We start from the raw sequence: 26,687 nt of genomic DNA, 5'->3' as shown, positions 1-26,687 counted from the left end.
GTACACGCTAATTTGTGGTTCACTGAGATGTCAATTGAGTCTTAAAATGAGAAGACAACAGCTGCAAAACAATACTTGGCTTTGGTGCAAATATTTTCTAAGGTGTATCAGAGTTTAAGTTGTTTCATTAGACAAACCTAAATACAAACCTTAACCCTAGATCACGTAAAAAAAAATAATCAGAAATTCAGTCACATTCTACCAGCATCTCTCATTCTACTGCAACATTTCAAATGTTAAAGGATTTAACAACTTTACCTTGAGAGGTCACCACTTCTTTCACTGGATGAACTCCTTTCTGAACATATTTCTTGGCTTTCTTTTGTTTTGGAACTATCATTACCAATATCGCAACCTGTTAAGTAAAAACACAAAATATAATTTTTCAAATACGTCTGAAGCCATACATCCGCTGCAGTGAGGTGTTATTCTGATGGTATTTTTGCAGACTGCACAATACATCAAAAAACTCATCTACATTCCTTGCAACATCTATCAGTGAAACCCAGATGAGTATTTAGAAAAGCACACAGCAATATTTTCACTTCATTTTCCTCTTCGAGCTACCCTCAGTTGTCTTTGCACCAGCTGCATGTTGCACACACTGCCTGGGCCAGGCGCTCCTGCCACGACTGGACAGACAGACAGAAGTCCTCGCTCCTGGGCCAGAAGCCACAAGCCCCTTGCCATAGCAGGCTCTTTAAGGATCATTTACCCCACACCACATTCAACCCAGAGGGGCTCCACATCACATTTGGTCTTTGTCGTGCTGGAGAGGAAAAACAGGTACCTATGTCTAGATTCTACCTCTGTTCCAGTTAGTTTTATTTTATTTTATTTTTTTTTTGAAAAACAGTCAGACCTTACAACATGCCATTCTGAGCAAGCACCCCTTGTTATTTTGAAAAGTAGACATGCAATGGCCACGCTGCCAGATTGCTGAGAGAGTTTAGAGAGGAGGAACCACTACACAGTTACAGTATGTGCCTCAAGATATTTTGCTCAAGATTAGGTAAAAATGAGTTAAAAATATAGAAAACAAGACTCCTTAATCACTTAAGTTATCTGATGATTTTTTGTGAAACTTTAGCATATTTTAACTCATATTAGAAAAAAGTACATTGACATTAAGAATTGTATTCTATCACATCAACTTTAAGCAAAACTTAATTTTCTTTTCCTTTTTATCCTTTAGTTCTTATTTACTTTCCTTAATAAGGAAGAAGGGATATTTTTATTCTTCTTCTCCTTAAATATATTAATATGTATTAATGTATTAAGTAACATTAAAAGACAACATCTTTTTCAACCATTCCCTTTTAAATAGAAAGCTGCATTAGGGAAACACAAATCTTATGATCTTTAGGACTTAACAGCCAAACAACCCACTATTTCAAAATCTTTTATCCATGCCTTCCTTTATTTCCTCCCTGCATCTTGTTTCCGTTCTGTACAGATTGATTGATTTTTAAAAAGTAAATAGAGTAAATTTATTCATTGGAATGGTACAATTGCTCATTTTCATACTTTCCAAAGAACATGACACTCAAGTATAAATCTCACTTTAAAAGGCTACTTTGTACTGCTAATTAGAATTAGGACACAACAAAACTTTTATACACCTGTGTATAATTTCAGTATTCCCCTCCACCCCAAGACATTATAAACAAGCCCTGAATATGGAGGATTTCCCAGATGCAAGCGTGCCAGTAGCTCAGAGCTGCAGACCAAGTGCTGTGAGCACACAGCGAGAAACCACTGACCATAAAGAAATTAATATTTGTGCTTGTTTGCACATTACTTTCAGAAAGTAAAGAGAAAAAAGAAAAAGATCTATTTCAATGTAATCATTTCAGAACTCCTTGAAATTGTTTTTCACTCCAGCAGTAAAACACTTAACAGAAGTGTATTTTTCAGGGCTTCTCATGCACTGTTCAAAGTACAACGCACAAGCAGCTGAAATTACATGCTCACGTCTTGCCTGGGTGTAGAGCTGGGTTTACTTTGGGAGGAACATTCCTCATTGCCTCGACAACGTCTTGCATAAAGCGAGGTGTGCCCAGCTAACAAAATGGCATGGGCAGTGGACTGTGCAAGTATTCAAAACCCACTTGTGCATGCTCTCATGCTTGGCTTCAGCAAGTTCATGGCTTGCTCCTAAGACAAGCTCACTGCACTCCAAGAGGGAGATGAACATCTAGGGTGGTACCAGCATGGTTTTAATGCCACAGAAGTGACAGGTAACAGACCTGCAACCTCTGTATCTCTCTGGAGCAAACAAGCAAAGGATAGAGGAAGAGGGGTCCTCTGCTAGCTATCCTGATCCCTCCAGCTCTCACCCAGCAGTGGCCCTTCTGCTCGTTCCTTCCCTGATGTGAGGGACTCCCCCTGCATCTCCACCCATGGCTCACACCATTACCCATTCTGCATCAGGGGTGTATCTACAAACCCAAGGAGGTGCCAACGATGCACAAGCAACTTGGGTGTGCCCCTCCACTCCAATCTATTTTCGTGCTGCATGTCCTAGTTTCTCATTGTTGTGCTTAACAAGAGCTCCAGAAACCAGATACCAACACCTGTCTCCTCCTTGTATGAGCCTTCCCCATTGGTCCTCTGCCAGGCTTTCTCCATTCTTGTTGGACACTCATCCCATCCCTCCGTAACACAGAGCCCATCTCTGATCTGGATGTACCCACCACACCTTTCCCAGCGGCACTTCCAGCCCACGTCTTTGCCACCTCTGCTAAAACTCAAGGCAGGCCACTCTCGTCTTGAAGCTCAGCATGCACACCAGCCTCAAAAGACCATTCACCATGCCTTCTGTGCCTCCACTGGCTCTCCTTCCTCCACTACATCAAACAGTAGCACAAACTACTTGTTCTTCACCTTTGAGACCCTTCAGAGCCCAGCTTTGCCCTACCTGTCAATTATAATACAATGCTAGGCTATCGATCCCCTCTTCTGCTTTAGTTACACCAGATGTCCTTGCCAATTAGTCCGATCATTCCCCTTGAGCATCTTTGCGCTTGCTTACATGCTATGCACCCTACATCACCGGGTGATCCTTCCAGGCACTCACAAACCCACCAGCTTACTTTTAAAGACAGCCCGGGTGATCCAGCTGTGTTGCTATGCCCATGAAGCATCTGATGATGTTTAAGCAGTTAGTGCACAGTAACTACTTTGCGCACCAAGCAATCATCTCACTCCTACCTCATCTTACCCCACTCATCTGCCCAATCCCCATGCCTTTAACAATGTGTCTGCATTGTAAGTTAACAGAAGAAAACAGTCTTGATTGCAGACGTGCAGTACTTATGACAAAAATAACCAACCTGGCTGTCCTGCAATACTTCATTTACCATGGTGGTTAAGCACAAGCAATTGGGGCAATGTGCAGGGCAGGAAACAGAAGATACAAGAAATAGACTGTTAAGAGAGAAAGTGTTGAAGCACTTTTCTTCACTCTGGATAGAACCACATTGTGCAGATCAGGGTATTTTCCTTCATAAAGCCCACCATATTTCAGACTAAACACAAATTACTACCAAATTCAAAACAGTACATTTATAGGGGGGAGGTTGCTTTGTTTTGTCTTTTTTTTTCCCCAGCACACACACCTTGTCCCCAAGCACAGAACAGAACGCTATTGCCCTGGTAAGAAAGATGCACTGAGTGGAAAAGAAGCAAAAAATATACTGGTTTAGAGCCCAGCAGCAACCATTAGCTCCATAGGACACAAAGGACATAGGACACCATGGACAAGCTCACATCAGTGGCAAGAAGCATCACTTAAGAGTTCTTTTAGCCAATTTCAATGGTGAGGAAGCCTTTTGGAGATCTCCAGCTCCACGTTAAAAACCTGGCATTTTGAGCATTTGCTGTATGAACAGCCAGTGCCTACTGCACAGACACAACTGAGGAAGCTTGATAAAACTCAGCCTTTAAACTCAAATTGGGATGTTAATAATGAAAAGTAAATTCTTAATCCAGTTGTCTGAGCAATACTGCAGGAAAATGGAAGCTGTTTTGCCACAGACGACACAGCTCTCCTCACACTGTTTCCCCCAGTGTATTCTTCCCTCCACTCAGAATTAGCAAAGGATCTGAGATACCACTTTTAATTAAAAAAACACTCTACACTTTTCAACTTCGAATTAATTGCACAGTCTGCATAGGTCCGAACAGCTTTCATGTCAGCTTTTATGAATCTGTTCCAGACAAAATTGGTGTACTTTTCTTCATTAGCCCTCCAGTTCCAGGAAAAACTGCCACAGTTGCATAATGAACCACTACCATTTTGTTCTGTGCAACAGTTAAAACGATCTTTGACCCAGAACGTACTGTACCAGTGCAGAATATGGAAGATACTTTTTCCCCTTCCATGTATTGCCCTATGGCCTAGGTGCCAGTGTTCATCAATTTATAGTTAAACATCTCAGTGACAAAAAAAGGTGATGCGCTTGGCCTACCACTTTCAACTTTTATATCTTGCTGATTGTATTATCTCTCAGCAAGAAAAAAGCACACACCTTTTAGCCATCAAAACCAGCATCTATTCCTCTGTTACACTTAAAACCCTTCACTGGAGGGAAAGTCATTACAAACACTGAAGAGGTTGTTGGTAACAACAGAACATTTGACTTGGCACATCTGTAAGTGGGAGCAGTACAAGCAATTCCCAAAGTTGCTGTTTTTTACAATGCAAACTGGGAGAACAGGAGTACTACTGTATTCATCCCAAGGCTCACATGCAACCTATACAGTCCATGAGCAAAACTGAGATCTGTGACCTAAGCAACAAAGCACTTAAGCAAGCAGTACAAGTAGGCATTGCTCTACTGGGAGAGGAACAAGGGCACTCTGAATGGCAATTAAAAGCTACAGCTATCAAACATTATTTCCAATAATAATCAATAACCCCATATGCAAACAGAGGTAGCTGGGTGGCAAAAGACCCTGGTGCCTTTGCAAGCTTAACCCACATATCTACATCTCTCTCATACACAAGTGAGAATATCCACAAAAAGGAACTTTGCTGTTTTTTGTGTACCTTTATCAACAATAAAATAGTTAGCAACTCAAGTATTTCAGCTGTCACTAGACTTCAAAGTTAATAATGCCTTGAAAGGAATGTTATCTGGATCAGCTGAGCCTGCAAGCTGTGTAGTTTTAGTTACCTTGGCAATATTTATTGCATTCACATTCAGAAGTGCTGGTCAGTCTGGGCTGCCACACTGCTAGCTGTGGCACAAAAATAGGGAACTAACAATAGCTCCTGCCCATAGGAACTTCAAATCTGAACAGCCTCCTCCACCACGTTAACACTAATTACTGCACTTGCTGATCATCCACAAAGAGCCATCCGGGATTAAACTTGGGAAATCAGCTGCCGTGCCACTGCCAGAACACAAACAGCAACTGTGCACACCTCTGCCTTGGGACCAGAGGTTTGAGTCGTCCGTACACATGCTTTTATACGTGCTGATTTCCCCTGCGATAAAGCAGAAAACTTAGGTACAGGGAGAGGATAAGGGCTACCTGCAAATCTGATGGGAGGATGTGCTCTTCTGATAGGATACAACAGAGGGATGAGCATATAGATGAAAGATTTCCAAATTAAGAGCTGAGCCGAACAGCGCAGGAGCCAGTATCCAGAAATAGGTCAAATACCAACAAATATTCCCCTTTCCTTTGAATGAAGAAAAGAGTACTCTTAGCATAATAATACACCAAGACATGATGCTGCCCTCTCAAGAACAGAGAAGTCTGATGACCAAAGGACTCAGGGAATCCCAGTGGAGCACGCCATCCCAGTGAGAACACTTAGCTAAAAGTTGCTGCCTCCATTTAAAGAGTGACCAAGATTTCTCACACTGAATTGACAACTAAAAAAGGCCTTGGATGTCTTTCCAGAACTTCTTCATGTTAAGCACTGTAAAATATCACCTACTGGAGAGTGTAACTTGAACTAATTTAAACAAAATGTGCAATTTTACATTGTCCCAGTGTACTTCCATCAGATCACAACAAACCAACAGTTACTAATCATGTACAGGTGACCTTCCCCCCCCCCTCCCCCAGTAGTTTCTAGTGGATTGATATCAAATGAAGCAAAAAGTAGGGTAGACTTCTGAATGCCTCTATTAGCACACTCTGAGTAAAACCTCAGGAACCTTTTAACTTCAAGCTCAAAGTAGGAAGGATGCTTGGGCATAGGAAAAGTGTTGGCAGGATTACTGGCTCATTAAAGGTGACCTAAAAAGGCAAACAGAATTGGATTTGTGCCTTTTCATGGCTTTTTACGCTATATAAAAGGTTGTTGTTGGTTTTTGTTTTTTTTTTTTTTTTTAAAGTCTTAGGAGGGTTTTTCCTCCTTGTTTCTAAGTGAGATTTTCTACCTGGAAAGGAGATGGAACATGACATCCAAGGCATCATGAAAGCCTGATGAGTAGAGAAGTAATGCCATTTTTATTCTAATGCTTTTAACTATAGCATCTATTTAAATCAAAGACATAAATGAAAGGTATGGAGACAATCTGTTTTTGTTAAAGATTTAACAAGCCTGCCCTTCGTTCTCTGGATACCTGGTACCCTGAGCTGGTGGAAGGGAATGGGGAACAGGATGTGGCCCTCGCTATCCGTGAGGAAATGGTTGGCGACCTGCTACAGCACTTGAATGTACGCAAGTCGATGGGGCCGGATAGGATCCACCCGAGGGTACTGAGCGAACTGGCGGAGGAGCTGGCCAAGACGCTTTCCATTTTTTATCGGCAGTCCTGGCTATCAGGGGAGGTCCCAGTCGACTGGCGGCTAGCAAACGTGACGCCCATCTACAAGAAGGGCCGGAGGGTAGACCCAGGAAACTATAGGCCTGTTAGCTTGACCTCAGTGCCAGGGAAGCTCATGGAGCAGATTATCTTGAATGTCATCACGCGGCAATTGCAAGGCAACAGGGCGATCAGGCCCAGTCAGCATGGGTTTACGAAAGGCAGGTCCTGCTTGACGAACCTGATCTCCTTCTATGACCAAGTGACGCGCTTGGTGGATGAGGGGAAGGCTGTAGATGTGATCTACCTTGACTTCAGTAAGGCTTTTGACGCCGTCTCCCACAACATTCTCCTCAAGAAACTGGTTGCTCGTGGCTTGGACTGGCGTACACTTTGTTGGGTTAAAAACTGGCTGGATGGCCAGGCCCAGAGAGTTGTGGTGAATGGAGCCAAATCCAGTTGGAGGCCGGTTACTAGTGGAGTCCCCCAGGGCTCAGTGCTGGGGCCAGTCCTCTTTAATATCTTTATCGATAACCTGGATGAGGGGATCGAGTGCACCCTCAGTAAGTTTGCAGATGACACTAAGTTAGGTGCGTGTGTCGATCTGCTCGAGGGCAGGAAGGCTCTGCATGAGGATCTGGATAGGCTGGACCGATGGGCTGAGGTCAACTGTATGAAGTTCAACAAGGCCAAGTGCCAGGTCCTGCACCTGGGGCGTAACAACCCCAAGCAGCGCTACAGGCTGGGAGATGAGTGGTTGGAAAGCTGCATGGCAGAGAAGGACCTGGGAATACTGGTTGATAGGCCCCTGAATATGAGCCAGCAGCGTGTTCGGGTGGCCAAGAAGGCCAACAGCATCCTGGCCTGTATAAGAAGCAGTGTGGCCAGCAGGTCGAGGGAGGTGATTGTCCCCCTGTACTCGGTTCTGGTGAGGCCGCACCTCGAGTACTGTGTTCAGTTTTGGGCCCCTTGCTACAAGAAGGACACGGAGGTGCTCGAGAGAGTCCAGAGAAGGGCAACGAAGCTGGTGAGGGGTCTGGAGAACAAGTCTTACGAGGAGCGGCTGAGGGAGCTGGGGTTGTTTAGCCTGGAGAAGAGGAGGCTCAGGGGAGACCTCATCGCTCTCTATAGGTACCTTAAAGGAGGCTGTAGAGGGGTGGGGGTTGGTCTATTCTCCCACGTGCCTGGTGACAGGACAAGGGGGAATGGGCTAAAGTTGCGCCAGGGGAGGTTTAGGTTGGATGTTAGGAAGAACTTCTTTACTGAAAGGGTTGTTAGGCATTGGAATGGGCTGCCCAGGGAGGTGGTTGAGTCGCTATCCCTGGAGATCTTTAAAAGACATTTAGATGTAGCCCTTAGTGATATGGTTTAGTGGAGGTCTTGCTAGTGTTAGGACAGAGGTTGGACTAGATGATCTTGGAGGTCTCTTCCAACCTAGACGATTCTGTGATTCAATAAAACCAGCATTTTCCTACTCACGAGACTTTTAAAGTCATCCGCAAAACCAAAAAAATGATTTTTTTTTTATCTCCCATTATTCACCTATCTCAGAAATAACAGAAAAGTTGAACACTTAACTTCTTCTACATATCTTTCCAAGATAAAAAACAAAGCATCCAGGAAGAGAACTAGAATGAACCCACATATACTCCTCTATTCTCACAGAACCTTGTAAAAATGAGGTTGCTATTAATAAAATCTCAAGTTCTCCTCTCTGTGGGTGATACCAATAGCCTTACTTAAGCTGAGTGGTACCTTACACAAAATAAAGTCCTTTTAAGGTCAGTTAGCACAACACAGCCTTCTGCAAGGTACCACAGACTTCACATGGGAATAGAAGAAAAGGGGAGAGACACCACCCAGTGCTGCTGGATCAGCCAGGCAGAGAACTTTGTGTGGTGCTTTCTTCTGAAACAGAGACTTTGGAAGCTCACCGAAAGGCATGGGATGCCCTGATTGCTGCAGAGCCGGTAAAGCATTTTGTTGTCAGAAACAGGGATTAAAATCCTTTGGTTTCTGCTGGCAATGCACCAGAGGACCCAAGGTGCCCACTCCCTCCTCACACCCCAGCACCCTCCTAGCCAGCACCTGCCTGTCCTTGCAGGACGATGAGACGCTCCGGCTGAGCCAAGACACGCATGGCCCTGCAGCTTTCCCATCACAGGCAGCTGCCCATTTCCCTAACAAGAATGGCAGTCTCTCAGCTTCCCCCATTTTTTTTTTCCTATCTCCGGGATTACTCAAAGGTAAAGGAAGTATCTCTTGATATGCATATTAGACACAAGAGCTACTCATATGAAAGACCAGGACAGGTCAAGGGCCACTTCCATAACTTCAGCAGCCCTTCAGTCAAGTAAGGCTAGCAGCAACTGCAGCACAGCCAGACTCACAGCACATATCCCAGTGCCGAGCCAGCGGCACACTGGTGCTACTGCTCTGGCCACGGCCTTGAATGAAAAAAAAACACAGGACAAAAAGAAGTCTACTGTTGAGAGAAGTGCTAGTGAAAGGAAGAGAGGCAAAATCTCCAGAAGAGATATAGCACACACGAAGGCAGAGGACTCCCCATCCGAGCTGCCCACCAATGACACCTGAGAGGTGCTCACTGGTCTCCACAGCTGCTCCTTCCCTTTGGAAGTACATCCACTCAGCTCTCACAATGAAGTCCATCAAAACCCCAAAGCCTCAATGCTTCCAATGTTTAAATCCAAACTTAAAGCCCTTGAAGAATGCAGTAGGTACTGGGGAAAAAAAAATGTAACCAGTAAGCTCAGAAAATAATTGTACAACAAAACGGTCATGTATTTAACTGACATTAAATATCAACCTATCTAAAAAGAGAAAACCAAACCCTCAAAAAAGTCATTTAAGCCCAAGAAGCAAGGTGCAGAGATACTGCCTCTATTTTGGGCACTGAACAATTTCAGTGCTCCAGGGCTAGTCTGCAGCACGTAATGATGAGCAAAAAGCAGAGAGTGACAGGCTAGAAGAGCAAGGAGACGGAAGAGAATGAGAAGCCTGGAGAAGATCATGGACTGAAGATGAATTGCAGCTGAAAGGGAGACCTTGCTTTCAAGTGAGATATGAAAAGCCTAACCCTTAGACACAATGAGAACACAGGCCACTGCAAACATGCTGCGACAACAGAAGTAAATAAAAAATCCCTTCCTTCTGAATCTGCTTTAACTTAAGTTACTGTTCTTGGTGTTCTAATCTGAAGTATGATTTTCTCAGCATTTTTACAAATGGGAAGTATTAGTATTTGCAGGTCCATTTGGTGAGAAAGCTATGGGATAGATAAGGGAGAGGGGATGTCCACTCAGTTCAGCTTTTGACTAGCTGCAACCCAGACCAGAAGCCAGCACACCATCTGGTTCCCCAGCAGCAAAACTGCAATGGACAACTCCCTGACACATTTGTATGCAAAATCTGCCGGGCTTCATAGCTAAGAAGAGTCCTGATATATCCTAAAATCTAGCATGGGTGAGAAACAAACTAGAAGCCTTGGGAACTACACACATTCATGAGCTTGCATTCTCCTTAGAAAAAAACAACAAATTAAGAAAATCCATGGTGTCATTAGTTGGAGGAAGCCACCATTCTTTACATCATTCTGGTCAGCACTGTCTACAGATTATGATGCTTGAACTGCAATCCTCAAATCTGAATCCTTTTAAATTACAAAGAAAATTAAACCTATCACAAAATCTGCAAAATTTTAGATGAATTTTCAAATGACAAGTGTGATTTATTTCATGAAAAACATTTAAGTGGCTTGTAATTTGTGTGCTTTTAATTCGTCTGAGAAAAAAAAGTCAGTGCCGGTTACATTCTGAAATACATTGCCGTGTGCAAGTGAAGGACATTTTAAGCAGCAGGAAAAAGGAAAGCATTCTACTCTCAAAACCTCAAAAAAAATCTAACTTTTATGTGGCAAACATAGGAATATTATTGCTGCAGTATAATTCGGGAATACAAGAAGCAAATTTTTGTATTTCAGCTGCAAATGAGGCTCAAAAAGCAGCAGAGGAAAATCTCTATAGAGAAATGAATTGCACTCAGAAAGACAGGCTATTTTTAAGCCATAAAAGAGCAGACAAGAACAGCAAATGCAACAGATGCCCTCGCACCTTTTTGTCAGAGTACACACCTGCATAAATAAATATTTAGCCAAACATCAAAATTTATAACGAAGCAGCCCACCACCTTGCAAAATCAGGCAAAAGAAAATTGAGACTTATTGAGAAGAGCTCTGCCCTGAATACTAATGCGTTATTGATACTTCACAACTGAAAAGCAACAGCATCACAGGATCCTAAGCAAGCCTAATGCATCTGCTGCAGGGAGATCTGAACACGGTTTGATAAAACCTTATTGCTAAAAATTTGGTGTTATCAGGCAGCTTTTGTAACAGAGGCAAAAGCACAGCTTCCTGTCTAGCGGGATTTTTCCCTGCGCTTATTCTAATGATACACATTCAATTACTAGAGAAAAGAAAAGAATCAAATCAGAAACATCTGTAGTTTGCCGTATAATTACTGGATCTTCCCCACGGAGACTGACCTTTGTAACACTGATACTAGGACCTGAAAGGCTAAATGACGGGATATTCACATGGTTTAAATGTGTAACATGATTACAAGGAATTAAATAGGCACTGTTATTTTCCATCTTGGTTTACATTAACATGAGCGTGTACTTTATGATCTTATGATTTTGCATTTAATCTTTGTGCTCGGTACGTAGTAGTTGAATTTACTCACTATTAGTGGACCCAAGCCCCTAAAATGCCACGTTTTGATTATATAATAAAGTTGAATACTGTATTTGAGGTTAATATGCAGCCATTACTTCTACCTGTAATAGGAATCTTTTTTATCACGCTTTCTTCCTGGCTCTCATCTTCACACCAGCTTGTGACTTCTGTATGTGAACACACCATAATGAAACACATTTCAAAGTGGTGGCGATCAGACTGGTTTGTTTTCTTTTAAGCCCTACTCCCTTTAATTTCTCACTTTTGTTATCTCCTGTTTATTGATCTAAACTATCCATTACCGTTCTTAAAAGAGGCGCCTACTGTGAACTTTACTCGAATGCAGCACTGCTGTGTCTCTGTAGCTCCCAGAGAAAAACGAAAAGCTAACCAAATGTCTTAAATAATTTAAGACCCAATGGGATTTCAGAAACAAACAGCCAACAGTAATTCTGCGATCTCGTCCAGCAGCCCAACAGCGACAGCATAGATCATACCAACCACTGAAAATTAGTTTAAATCAAAGTCCCCATCTCCTCCACAGATAAAAGTGGCATAGATTTAGAAGGCCTAAATCAGTTTGTTTACATTTGCTGTGTAAAGAGCATTGCAACTTAATTGCCTGTCTCTTCTGGACTTTGATGTAAGGTATGCTATGAGAGCAGGCTGAGCAAGTTGCCATCACCAGTTATTACAGTGGACTAATCTATTACTTCCTTATCTAAAGAAATTAACTGGATTTTCACTAACATCCACCTTTTAAGCTCTGAAATAGCACTGCACACCTTTCTTAGCATCAACACTCTTTGGAAAATATGTTCTGCAGTCTGGCTTCATAATAAAACACAGCTAAGATATCACACAATTTCTAAACTACCATTTTTAAAATACATATATGCATATAGATCCTGTTTCAATAATTACCACAACATCTGATCTTCTACAGAAAGAAAACAGTCACAATAGGTAGTATTCATTTTAAGAAGTAACAAGAGTGGCAAACAACATTGAGATGTTTAGGAAAAATCACTGGAAGTTCATTACAAATATATTAGTTTGCCAGTAGCTGTAACCGTCCCTGGCAGATTTGGATGGAAAACACATTTGTACCTTGCAGCAGAGCACAGCAGTAACTTGCAGCACACAGGCAGACCTTTTAGCACTTGTTACCTTGCTTTCCTGTGCCATCAAGCCGGGGAGCGTGTTTCGCCTGCTTCATTTCCCTACCATCATTTGGGATCGATGGCAAGCTGTAAGATGATTCATTACTCTGAATAGATGACCTATCTCCACACACTTCTTCTGGAAGGACCTCTCTCAACAGCGGTGGAGCCTGCAGTATTAAAAAAATAAAAATAACCACAGCCCTATTATCCTGAGTCTCGAGCAGCAGCATTTTCCAACATACATTTAGGCTAATCTATACTTCACAGAGTAATCTGTTTCCAGGGTATTTCTGTTAGATGTTGAATTACCTCTGAGTTAAATCAGTGCTAGCCCAGCAATTGCATTCTGCCTTCAAGTAACACAAACTTTGAATTATTCTTTTAACCGCTATGTTTTCCTGGAAACTGTCCTTATTTTGTGCCTTATGCATTCACTGTAAGCAAAATGTAAGGGTGGATGGCACACGCTACAACAGCGATAGAATGGAAAGTCTTTCCTTCTCCATTTCAGTCACAGCAATAAGGCAAATTAACGCATATTGTCAGCAATAGCTACAACAAAACATCACCGAGGTAGGTGAATCTGAAGCCAAAGAACCTGATCCATCATTAGCTTCCTTCATGCTCAATTCAGAATTTAGTCTGTATTATCACTACACATTTATCAAGTTTATTCTCTCCTGTCCGCACGTGCAGATCCCCATAGCAGCACTATTTTGACCTCTGTTAATTAAATGTTACTTTTGATTACGAAAAAATTAGGTGGGAAGCAGACGTCTTTATAGGGAGCTGAATTTAGTGTAAACATAGCCAAGTTAAAAGCTAGCTTTTTTTAAAAAAACACAAATATTTCTTCAGCTGTCATCCAAGGATGTTGCTTTATCAGACTCTAAGAGTAGAAGAAAACATTCTTTCTGGCATTTATTATTCCACAAGGAGCAGCAAAGGCTTTGGGGGCATCCTTCCTGTCTTTTCTCCTGTCTTTTTTTTTTTTTAACTTGTAGGGCATTCTTTTGTTTTTATTTTGTGTCACAAAGCATGGATTTGACTCTACAAGTCTACTTTTTTTATTCTAATTATCTAATTATTAAATTAGCTTTTAAACACTAAGTAAGCCAGCACCTCAGAGATAATCCCAACTTTTGTAACTTAATTTATCTATGCTTACCTGAGAGACTGGAGTGACTTCAAGTCCAACACCGTTTTGGACTCTCAAGAAAATTTCACCCCCTCCATTCTTCAATAATCCCATATTTATTTGGGAGCCCTGAATGGCAACTTTGAGTGTCAAGCAAATAACTTTAATGGATATATTGTTGTTGTGTTTTTTTTTTTTTTCCTACTGAACTTACATAGGGGAAGACTCCACACAAAAACAAGGAAAGCAAGCTGCTACTTCAGCAGCAAAAACCAGGGATTTTATGTCTCCTTTTCTGAATATAATGAAAGTCTTCAATTATTGGTAGGATGGGGAAGTCTTTACCATGGGAATTCATTGCCATTTAGCAGCATGTTTCTGCTAATTTCTCTGAAAGAACTCCGAGGAAGCCAGCTTGCTGTGACTGTCCCCACATGAGCCAGACTCACCCAAAATTCAAGCTTTGAAGTCGCAAATGATTAAGAACCCCAGGTACAGATGGCTAATGAGTTCACAACTACATTACATACATCTTCATGGTAAAGCAACTGTTCCTGCACACAATTATATATAATAAAAATATTATAAGATTATAAATATATATATAGTAATTTATATTGCTACTGTTCTGTGCAGCCTGCTTGGAAGTACGGTGTTTCAAAGCATAAAATGAATCCTGGGATTACACTTAAGTGAATGGATTCTTTTAAATGGAAAAATAAATGTTAAATGCATATACGTAGGCCATAGTAAAAAGTAGCAATAAGCAGATTGTTACTGCTTATATTCACCCATAAAGCCAGTGTTACTGAGATTTGACTTGGTACAAGTTTTTATATACAATTGTAAATTTATGTACAGTATTTATCTGCCACCAGTGCAAGGACACATTCCTTGTTCATCTTTTTTAATAGGCTGAATGTTTTAAGGCAGAATACAATCCACAGACAGAAAAAGAAGTTACCTCGGCTATAATTAATCTTGGTATAATTAACCAAAACATTATCATTATTTCTATCAAATATTAAAACCAAAATATAGCCTAAACTGCTTTTTAATTTCTCATTAAAAATTAGACAGGAAAGAACTTTAACAAATATTTTTGCTCTGGTGGTATTACATATATGTTCATACATGCATATATATGTGTGTGTATATACTTTTTCCTTTCTTTCCCTGTCATTTGTACATAAGGAAAAATAACTCCTACAAAATTTGTAGAGTTTGCTTATAATCTTTCACGTTAAAGTTTATAAAGGACAAACATGCTGCTATCTGTAAAGTCCCCTGCGTATTTAGCATACCAGACAATTCAGTTTCTCTTTTTTAAAAAGGAAAAAAACCACCATCATGCTTGATAAAAAGCTATTAAGTCACAGAGAAAGACAGACGATTAAGCCTTGTGATAAACTTGCATCACAGCAAGCATGAGCTTCTTTAGCTTCTTTAAATCAGTAACAGATCTGAAGGGTAGAGCAGGTACCTCTGAAGACCTCAGAGGGCTGCTTGCTTCACGGGGCAATACACCTGTACCTACAGTACCTACGCCTGTGTCCTGAGACACACAGAAACTCTGTTCTCTTCTTATCCGCTTTCAAGCAATTTCAAGGGCTGATAAATGAGCACTAATTGCTCGTTCTTCCCCAGGACCCAGGTACTGGGTGGTGTTAGAGGTGCAGGCAGGGCATGCTGCACTTTAAACGGTGCAATTTAAGTCTCTCAGCACTGTTGATTTAGATATTATATTGTTCTTACAGAACATTAAAATGCCCACGTTGACCAATGTCAACTAGAAGAAAGCATGCTAAAGGGGACAGAGATCCTGAGAAACAACAATTTCTGGTCATGCATTTTGTGGTTACTCAGTTCTTCAGTGCCCCTGTGGCCTCCAGTACCTCATTTTCTGGAGAATTCAGGTTCTTCTTCCAAACACAGAAAGAGCAAGACAGGAAAAAGTCAAATACATCATGTGAGTTATAAGAATTGCAGCAGAACATCCCACCTTAAGAAATACCTGTTTTAGCAGTTTCTCTATTTCACTCTGCCTACAATAAGCCAGCACACTGGGGGAAGACCCACTAATCACTGCACCATTGTACGATTCCCTCTTTAAAAACCCCAGGCAGGAAAAAGAGTGAGCATTTACCGAACTTGCCAAGCGCACTGGAAAACCCCAGCATGTGTTATCACAGATGTACAACATGCTACAAGTGATGCTGAGCTGTGGGAATTTTCTCTACTAAACAGAGCCATTGGGGAGCTCGGTGAAGCCCAACTGTGGTGAGCAGCAGCTGCAAGTGACCTGAGCCAAACAGACGGATGGACACCAAAACCAACCTGGTCATCTGGCGCTTCCTTCCCTGAAACCAGCAGGTTTTCAAACATCGCCACCACCTCTTCGGTGAGCAGAGGGCAGTGCCCTGCCATGAACGACGTGGGGCTGCTCAGGGGAGCCTGCAGTACATCCACATCCTGTGGCAGGTCCAGCCTAAGGAACACAACCGAAGGCAAGGCTCAGAGCCTGCAGTGCTCAGACAGGAACCACCCTGCCCGTCTCCTTGCTTGGGGCTGGAGAGGCAGGTCAGTATGCAGTAGGAAAACGTGCAGCCCCTTTTGCCCTTAACTCACAGCATACACTTCCTTATTTTTGCTTGTAAAAGCATCAAAAGCAAATAAGTCACTTTTGACTTGGACAGACTGTGACAAGCCAGGTCAGGCAAAGGCAGCCATCAGGAACAATAAAACACACAGAACTCAAAGGCACATCTGCCCTGGAAGGAATGCTAGGCAGTTACAGAGCTCTCCTCAGTGCTAAGAGGTGCCTGATCCCGCCAACACTCCAGCATTGCTTAACACAGGGGACTAGGCAGAAGGTAAGTAACAAAGAATGGAAAATGTTTTCATTGTTGCACTAAAAAGACCTTAAAAATCACCTCTCATTTGTCCTTGTGGCATGCACACAGGAAAGAAGGGAACGGAAAGGAGGATGCCAGTCCTCCAGGGAAGGCTGGTCCCCATGTACCTGCTCTGCTCCCCAGCCCCACGGGCAGCACACAGTATGTTCCCAGGGAGGGGGTGGCCACCCCACAGGCTCTGCAGCAATGCCTTTGGCTGATGACTGACAGCTGCTTCTCCAGCTTCAAGGTCATCTTCTTTCAGGCTGCTGGCCTGACTACAAAAGCTGCAAAATAAAGCAGGTGTGATGTGACATATTTATTTGAAGACCAGAGAGACAGCCAGAAGAGGGGTAGATGCAAGGCCTGTCATACAGCCCTTGGCTAATGGGATAACCAGTGGGACAGCCAAAAGCAGCATGCCCATGACCACGTCTTTGCAAGGGTTTGGTTAGGCAAACGGTACGGGTAGAAACATCACGATAGGTAAAGCTGAAACGGCACCTTGGCCAGGCATCTCTGCATCTGCTGTGGCCAAAGCAATTGTGATACTGAAACCCATTTGTAATGGTGGGCTGTGTGGCCAAGTCCTGTAAACCCTTCCTCATAACTCCCCAGAAATCCTCCAACAATTAAGCGTTTATGAAAATCCTAGCTTAAGAAGGCTGACATTTAATTTTAAGTAAAACCACAAAGCTCCTCCCAGCTCTTGCAATTAGGAGCCCATTGCCATTGAGTGACAGCCTGGGTTATCTGGTCCCGCTTTTGTTAACATAAAGGGTTTGGTGACTCTTTTTCCTCCTTTACCTCAAAGAAAGGATTTTTCTAGTTGTTATTCTGTACCCCAGCAAAGCATTATTAGCCACTTTAAGGGGACGCTCTCCCTCATGGAAAGAAGGATTTATTTCACAGGCACGATCTGCAAAGCAGGGCTGCAAAAGGCAATAAGTTTAGGCACAAGCATTTGTTAAAATAATTGGGTACATGATTCTGAGTGCCACATTTCAGCTCAACAATGACACTGAAGCCATGGAAGCATAGGGAGGCTTCCCAGGTGCTTGCCTGCAAGAGCCTGCTGCTCTGTGAGCTGACCACATGCAACTGTGAGCATGAAGAGGCCGACTCTGACGGGCAGCTCCTGCAGAGCTCAATCTGCACCGTGCATGTCACCAGCAGCGAGATGCCCATGATTGCTGTGGCTGGGTGCGCAACAGAGCAACCAGAAACAAGCAACAGGGAGCAGAGTGCAGACAGGGCTTGCAGGAACCTGTCAGGGACATTTTAAACACATTTCTGCCATGCAAGTTATAAAAATAAACACCCTCACTTAGCTCTTCCAAGCAGCAAAACCCAGGTGATGGGCTCTGGAGAAAGAAAAAAAGAGTTACAAACCCCCAGCAAAGCCTTCCTATTTGTATCCACATTCACTTTTGTGTACAGAGGCTCACAGCTTTCAAAAGAAACTATTTTAGAGGCCAGTTGCCCTGGTTTCAGTTAGGATAGAGTTAATTTTCTCTTAGTAGCTGGTGGGGTGCTATGTTTTGGATTAGGATGAGAAGAGCGCTGATAACATGCTGATGTTTTAATTGTTGCAGAGCAGTGCTTACACTAAGCCAAGGACTTTTCAGCTTCTCGCTCTGTCCTGCCAGCGGGCAGGCTGGGGGTGCAGCAGGAGCTAGGAGTGGACAGACCCAGGACAGCTGACCCAAACTGGCCAAAGGGGTATTCCATACCATCTGACATCACGCTAAACAATATATAGGGGTGGCTGGCCGGGGTGGGGGGTGCCAGCTGCTTGGGGATAGGCTGGGCATCAGTCAGCGGGTGGTGAGCAATTGCATTGTGCATCACTTGTTTTGTACACATTATTAGTAGTAGTACTATTACCATCATTAGTTATTATTATTTTCCTGTCTTAATAAACTGTCCTCTATCTCAACCCACAGGCTTCAGTTTCCTGATTCTCTTCCCCATCCCAGAGAGGGAGGGTGGAGGGTGAGCGAACAGCTGTGTGGTGCTTAGCTGCCGGCCGGGTTAAACCACAACACCAGTTCTAGGAAAAGCCTGTGCACAGGAGAGCTGCAGCCAAACTGGCCTCCCCACAAACCAGAGACAGTGGTGGGACAAGGCACGATAAGCGCACACAGCAAACCAATGCTATGTCCTGAAGCTCAACAACAGGCAACAGCCAGCTTTGCCTTCGTTGCAAATCCTGATTTAAAAAAAAAGACTATTCTTTTAGTCTTTAAGTCTTTTCTGCACATTCTGCTTATTCCCAGCTGAGGAGCCAGCCAGTTCTTGCATCCCTAGCCTTTTCTCTCAAGCTGTTGGGAAATGTAGATATCTCAAAGTCAAAAAGAATATGCCAAAAAGGAAAGAACACCTAAGAAAAACGGTCAGTGTAATAACACTGTAAATTAAGAGGTGGTTTCAAAAGGTTGAAAGAGATCAGCTTGATTTTTTGAACCAAAATTTTCTTTGATGCATTGTAAAAAAGCGCACGAGCACACAAAACTGGGAAAGGCAACATGCCACCTTGGGAAATATTCTCTGTTTTCCTAAAACTCCACTATTTTCCTTAGATGGCCAGATGCCAGCTTCTTCCTCCCTGCATTTTCTGCAGCACTCCCATTCACTGCCCAGGACAGCAATGCCAAGGCGCTGCGTCAGAACCAGGTCTCCTCACCCTGAAACAAAGCAGGCAAAGCCTTTGGGGGTGCAGTGGCTGCTCACCCCACGGCCAGGCTGCCCGCTTTGTGTGGCACTTTCCAGCCCAGGTCTCCACCAGCCCACGGGGCCTGTCCACACACATGGGTTTTTGTGGGGAAGCTGATATTTATACAGCCAACCTTGCTTTACCAACTGAAAAACGCTTTGCGCCACAGCTCATGTTATGTTAGTAATTATGCTAAGATATGCCAAAGTTTTGTTTTCCATCAGACTGTTTGGCAACAGTGAGCATTTGAGTAGGAGCTGCCCTGCATTGCATGGAGTTTCCTAGACATTTGATCAGCAAAACAATACCAGGGAGATAGCATATGCAGTTAAACAGTGCTTTTTCTTCCCTCAAAGTCTTACAAAACCTGTATTTCAGCGGCTGGCTCGTTTCCTATTGTCTCCCTCCCCCTGGGTGGTCCTTCCAGGGTGCCACTCGAGAGGCATACAATAATAAAAAGGGAAGGGGAAGGAAGGGACACCAACATAAAGAAAAAACAAAATGTATGACAATCTGCAGCAGGCTACGGATCAGAGGTCAGCAAACAAGAGGTCCTTCTCTTTTACAGGTTGCTTCCTGGAAACAGTCTGATTAAGCTGACAGCTTGAATTATGTGTTACATTTTGTAATGCACAATCCATCTGTGCTAAGTCCTCTTCAATGCAGCTGAAGCAGCACAGGCATAAGCTATGCCTTTTTCCACCCCTTCAACACCAGCCTTAAAATAGTCATCATTTTTCCACGCGCTAATTCTCATAGACCCTTTCCCCCCTCCCGCTCCCCATTTTTAAGACCTTGAATAAAGCACTGGGTGCCCTGAGGAATGCCAGAAGGACATGGAGGCAGCGGGGTAGGTGCCCACCACAGGGAGAGTTGGGGGCAGCCCCAGCAAGTCCCCCGTAGGACCAGTACCTGCCAGGCACCATGGGCTGGAGCAGAGGGCACCAGCTGAGAGAGGCGTGCATGCTGCCTCCAGTCAGCACACCTGCCCCACAGCACCCCAACACAGCCGTGATTCGGCAGAACCCCCATCCTCAGTGACTATGACAGCAGTTGCATCACCCCACTGTGGCCTGTAACCCAGTCTCAGAGACTGCCCCAGGAGACCCTTCCCAGCAGCATCACCTCTCCTTGGCCACCTGACAGCATTATCACGAGATCACTTTTTCCAGCTGGGAAAGACAGGCTGAAACTAGACTGGAAAAAAAAATTAATTCTGAAGTAAAATACAACATACAAACATTTCTTCTGGGGGAACAAACTTTTTTTTTTTTTCCAAAAAAGAGCTTGCTAAAATAATGTCTCTAAAGTAAGGAAAGAAAGGAACTCTCACCAAAAACCTAAAACTTGGGACTTCCTATCTTGGAACAAGGATTTTGCCTGTTGAGAGAGCAATGACCTCAAAACCGTCTGCATAGTTTGTTATTTACGTAATTGAAGTTTACCTGCTAATTACTGGGAAAGTTTTCTCCAAGATCTTCAGCTCATGAGTTATTTTGCAGGACTCAGGAACATGCACCAAATTTCGAGTACATTGGAGAGATGGACTTTAAAAGCAATTGGTTATCAATTCAATAATGTAGAGGCTACGTATCGCTCCACAGCATCTTTCATGCCTGCCATTTCTGAAATTTTATCTGCATTTTAGTTTTCAGGTAAAACAAATTAAAATTTGTATCTCTTATGCAGAAACACACAGAAGTGGAGATCACGCTTGCATGGCCTTGAGAAACAGGTATTCAGCTCAGCATAATGTGAGAGGAAACCTTCACATTCTGGTTTTAGTCATGCTCCACAGATAATGCAAACAGTGAAACCTTTCTTATAATTTAGCCGGGCTTCAAGAGCATTGCATAATATTTTCATCAGTTCATGAACAACTAGGCATCGCTAGCATCTACAGAGAGAACAAAAGGTTAAATTACCACCGCTCAGCTATGACTTCTCCAGCAAAGGCAAGCACTCTATGCAACTTCCCTGCGAAGTGTTATGATTAACAGGTGTTATACAAAAGAAAAACTGGGTAAAAGCTATTTAGATGTAAATTAGATGATGTTTCTATAGCAAGTAACAGTCTGATGCAAATGTGAAATGGTGAAGTTACACAAGTGTATACTGGTGCCCATTAGCTTCTGCTCAACTGGCATCTATTAAAAAACAGACTGATACTGAAATCAGCACCTAATACAATGTGAACATGGATACAGGAAGAACAGATGTGCTAAACAGATCAAGAAGATACAAACAAACACGGAAAAAAAACACTGCTAAAAAAGTATTTCCTCACCCTCCATGGGTGAGCATGCTGTTTTCCTCCGTATGTGTTCTCTCCCCAGCCCAAAGCCACCACTCCTCATTCAGCCTGCAGGCCTCCTAGCAAGCCCTGCACCACTACAGCCACTTCAGCTGGGCGCATTTCACATACAAGCAGGGCCAGCCCAAAGGCAAGGAAGCCCAGCACCAGTGGCATACAAGTGGGAAACGCAACAAGGGGAGGGAGGTACATGAGCTGGTAGCAAAGCCTTCACTATTTCTGTTGTGATCAGGAAAAGCAGTGTGCAAAGAGTGATTATTGCCTTCAGGGCACAAGATGCAGCGATGCCAGCACTGGCAAGGCTCTGTTGGAACACAGCAAGGGAGCAGAGCCAGCTTTCCTGTGTAGCTTAGAAAGACACCTGGGGACACCTCTGTGGCAGGCACTGCCCCGCTGGGTTGGGGATCACAAGGACGTACCCATCTGGTGCCAGGCTGCCCAGGGGCTCTTCTTCTGCTGTGCAGGGGCTGGATGGCTGCGGAGAGGATACCTCTGCAGGGTGGATGCCTCTGGCCCATGTCCTGCTCCCTGCTGGCATCAGCATCCCCTCACCTGCACACACCAGGGGCTCGCTGCTGCTGTCCCCGCTCACTGCCTGCGATGGTTGCCCGTTATTCAGGCCATCCTGGGGTCCTGTAGAACAATAACCACCACAAAAAATTACTCCCAAAACATTGGCAGGACCAAGGAATAAGTCATGGTGCATGGGATTAAGCCAGGATGAGCCACTTGGTGCATTCTCCAATCTCACTTGCAGGCATGAGCAAGCACCCCTCTTGCCTTTGCTTCACTGTCAGGCTTTCTGTGCCCTCTCTCCATATCCTATGTCCTTCTGCACTTCCCTCGCAAGGGGGAGTTTGGGGAGGCCCTGGCTGCGCTCCCAGCTTAGATTTGCAAATGAATGCAGGTGGGAGAGATGCCTGGCACCAGCCAAAAGGAGCCCTGTCATGAAGACCATCTACCTCCCCAAACTGCATCTGGAGAAGAAATGAAAAAAGAAGCTTAAGAAAAGCTTTTCTTATGGGGAAAAAAAAACGCACCTGAAGAGGCTTCTTTCACACAGTTTTTTTAAACCTTGCAGAAGAAATGTCTGCCCAGAGGCTTTTAAATTCAGGACATTAATTACCTTTTCTAAAGAGGGAGAATACAGGGCTGAATCATGTGCCAAAAAAGAAAAAACACACCTGCTTTTTAAAAAACACCAAAACTGAATGGACCAACAATTGCTGGAATAAAGTAGCATTGTCACTGAAATTCCCAGTTTTCCATAAAATTCACCATGGGTTTGAGTTAAGCAGTATTCATGCAGCTGCTTATGGTACAACACCCAGCATTCTGCTCAGCTCAGGCCCAAATTATGGATGGCTGTGACAAACAGCAGCCGATGCCAGGACCTCCTCTCCTTGCACAAAGCCTGGCACACGTTGCTCCTGCTATGTAGAGTGGAGCCAAGCATCTTCTGCTCTCCTCACTTGCAGCACAAAGGGCCAACTTTCAGGAGCTGAAAGACTATGCTGTACAAATTCAAACCTGGCTGACATCAGCCTGCTCGCTCTGCAACATGCGCTTGGCAGCAGACCTAGCGAGCCCTGTGGGCAGCCCAAAGGGATTACCATGCTGTGACAAAATGCCCATTTTAATTTCAAACCCAGCTGCACGGTTTCTCTGAAGGCAGTGGTACCCCACTGCAGAAATGAAAGGAGCATTCCTCTTCCAACCACACAACACTGACCCCTTGACCATCCTTTGGGCAGCACAGATCTGCCAGCAGAGCCCAGGGGCCACCCATCCCCCCCAGCTCCAGCATGGACAGCCTCTCACAGCAGCACAGAAGTGGAAGTGTGCCAGGTTAAAAAAAAAAGAGGCGAATAGATTTCTTTGGGAAAGAAAAAGCAATAGGGAGCAGGAGAAAAAAAGCAAGTAGTAGAGAAGATCATCAGAAGATTGGGTTGCCAGCTTTCATCTATACAGAAAGCCACTATCATTACAGGAGAACAGAAGTCCCTGCATCACTAGGGTTGCCAACAGTTTCCATTAAAAAGCTCCACTTTAGCTATTCTTATGCAGCTTGGAAAACTAGTTTAAGTCAAAAATCACTCTGTTAACTGGCAGGGCACAGCATTTCTGCCAGGTCTTAAAAATGGAAGAAACTGTTACTTGGAGACAAATCTTTGTCACCGCAACTTCGAGAACAAGTCTGTTAGCTAACTTCAAAATAAGCAACCAATCCAGTAAAAACAGGAGAGAACACATTTTTGTCTTGACAAAAAAAAAAAAAGGTGAGAAGTTGGGAAGCAGCCTTCAATAGGAAGCACGGTCTTTCATCCCTGTGTGAGAACATTCCAGCTGGAGAACCTGCATCGCATCTCTCAAGAAAGCATGAAACAAGGCAGAACATGTAATAGTTAATCCAGCCTCATTCACGGAAATGCTGGTTCTTGATCTACATTTCCAAATCTCATTTTCAAAAATGGATGAGCTATTCTGCACAAGCATTTGAAGGAGAAGGAAATCAACCTGAAAGAGAAGTCACCTATGCTGCCAGTGAAATATGTTGACATTAAAACTCTTAAAATGAGGCTCAAACTACTTCAAGACACCTGTGGTCACAGCAAAGAAAAAAATCTTCGCTTTCTAACAGAGGTGCCATCCCCTAGTTCAGTTCTTAGGTTAGACTTGATCAAGTCTCACATCTGCTAGACGAACAGCATGCCACGGATGGATGAGGAGGCTTTATTTTACAGAAGAATCATCCAGCTGAGCAGAGAGCAAACTGCAGGATCCCTCTAAACTTTGAGGTCCATCTTAAGCAGGCTGCCAGGACAAAGCAGCCCCATAGGAGCCACTGAAAAGGACTGCAGAAGGTCTGGCACTGGTGCATAAAGCCCGGTACAGCTGCTTGCTCTTGGTTGTTGCCTTGCACATCCTTCATCTTCCTCCTCCCGTTTGTCTGCTCACGGTGAAGAGCAGAAAGCAGCTAAAACCCTGAGGGATGGAGCAGGGGATGATCAACAGCCACTCTGCCAACAGAGGTGAGCAAAGCAGAGCAGAAGCATAGAGCTGTCTTGCATCAGAACACCCCAGTTGAAAAGTGAAAAACTGAGCAGCTTCAGCACCCTGTGATGAAGGGCCTGGGAGGAAATACAGTCAAAAGAAAAAAAAGAAGAAAAAAATAAGTGAGACTGACACTATACTTCAAGCAAAATACAAGAGGTGTAGGAAAAAAAACAGCAGCCTGGGGCATCTGTTTGGGATGTGTGTGCTCCAGCACAGTCGGGCAAAGGCTCCATCATACCTGGGATGCTTTCCTGGTCTTCCTCAGAGATGCTGGGCTCAGGAACAAATGCCACAGGGACAGCCTGCTTGTAGTCTTCTGCACTTGCTACCAGGTGCTCACAGGTCACCTCCTCCCCCTCCACTGAGGTGTCACTGTTTAAGTCAGCAGTCCTGCTCTCCACACTCGCTCTGTTGGGTGACAGCAAGTGGCATTCAGCAAGATTTCTGTGTTCTGTTAAATGAGAAAGGCTGCTGTGCATGCTGCTCTCTACCAGTGCCACTCTGGATGTGATGGGCATTTTCTCCTGCAGCAGGACATCTGCCTTCCCATCTTGTTTGTCACGTTTATTCGTACATGGCATGTCACTGCCCACTCGTAGGAGGCATCTGTCTGTCTGATCACTGCTCAGCACTGCCTGTCTGTGGGAGCAGGGCTCGGGCACCGAGCGGCTCTCAGCAGCCTGGGGGGCTTTCTGCTGCATGCTCCAGGCAGCTGACATGTGGCGGCCCATAAAAATTGTCGCTGGGTGATATAAGCCTCTTGACGTTGCTGTCCCGGAGTGAATTCCTGCCTGTCTCAGAACCCATGGATTCTGGAAGACACAGGTGGAAGACAGCTTAAGGAAACAAGCAGACAGCATTACGTACCTGGAGTTTCTCGAGGATTGCACAGCGGTTTCCTGGAGGAAAGAGTGTCACACAAGGATTTTCTGTATTATTGCTTCGATACATAGAAAACACTTTTTTGTCCATTTGCTTTAAAAGAAACAGAAGGAGTAGACAAGCTTATTTGTGCAAAATGCTACAACCAGCAAAGGTGAAGCCCCCCGTGCCCAATACACACATTTGTTACCTCACCGCATCTGAAACTAAGCACATCACCCAGAAAAAGTATTTGTAGAAAAATAATTCTTGAAGACAGATAATGCTAACATAAGCTGATGAGTCTGTCACCTCCCACACTGTAGGCATGGTTTCAGCTGCCAGCAAGTTGGCACTTCATGCACCTTCCTATTGGAACTGCCATAGAGCTGCTGCTGAAATCCCACCTCAGACACAGCTCCTAGCCATTACAACAGCTTCATGTCTTGGGCAACCACCTCTTACTTTGGTTTAAAGAAGAATTCCATAAAGCTAGAAACCCCACTACCCATTTCCTCTTGTTCTCAAGTGCCTGTGAAAGCCACGTGCCCAAACATCCCAGAGATCATCACCCTCCCCGAGATGGCATGCCAACCCTTGTGATGCTGGGGGCTGCCCTTCCCAGCGGCCCAGCCCTGGAGATGCTCCCTGTCCTGCTGTAGAGTGGAAGCGACAAGAAGCCACCTCTACAACACCACGGTGTTATACGCAACTACGCAGACATGACGATGGGAGACATGGCTCCAAGGCATCCTCCAGAACACACCAGTCCCTTGAATGAAGCCACAGCAACTGGCTGACCCCACCAGCCTCGCAGCGAGGCACCACCACCAATAATCCTCCTTGGCCAAGCCAAGCTTTAACATTCAGTGGATCTTAGAACTTTTCTGTTTGTTTTTCCACTTGTGTCTGGTGCAGCAATACCACCAGCAGTGGGACCAAAGTCTGCATGGAGGGGCATCCTTCTCCAAGCAGCACTAGCAAGAGAAGTTCCTGGACATACAGTATGGCACAG

The 26,687-nt window shown here is 44.1% G+C and overlaps 1 protein-coding gene across 6 annotated transcripts in view; it reads right to left on the bottom strand.

The window, feature by feature from the left end:
- The window catches only part of KIZ (kizuna centrosomal protein), a 61,399-nt gene that overhangs the window by 10,250 nt on the left and 24,462 nt on the right, over positions 1-26,687 (bottom strand). For 3 of the 6 annotated variants that reach the window (XM_083832654.1, XM_083832650.1, XM_083832653.1), the window contains exons 5-10: positions 25,050-25,623; positions 22,174-22,387; positions 16,853-17,011; positions 16,168-16,318; positions 12,697-12,859; positions 259-355 (exon numbers count right to left, since the gene is read on the bottom strand). In XM_083832654.1, the coding sequence (XP_083688780.1) occupies positions 259-355; positions 12,697-12,859; positions 16,168-16,318; positions 16,853-17,011; positions 22,174-22,387; positions 25,050-25,623 (1,358 nt within the window). Of the gene's footprint in view, positions 1-258; positions 356-12,696; positions 12,860-16,167; positions 16,319-16,852; positions 17,012-22,173; positions 22,388-25,049; positions 25,624-25,678; positions 25,711-26,687 lie in introns of all 6 variants that reach the window. The other 3 variants (XM_083832651.1, XM_083832655.1, XM_083832652.1) reach the window with 3 other exon arrangements.

This window comes from Anser anser, assembly GCF_964211835.1.
Source record: "Anser anser genome assembly, chromosome: 3".
NCBI classification, from domain to species: Eukaryota; Metazoa; Chordata; class Aves; order Anseriformes; family Anatidae; genus Anser; species Anser anser.
This window is presented reverse-complemented; position numbering and strand designations above follow the sequence as displayed.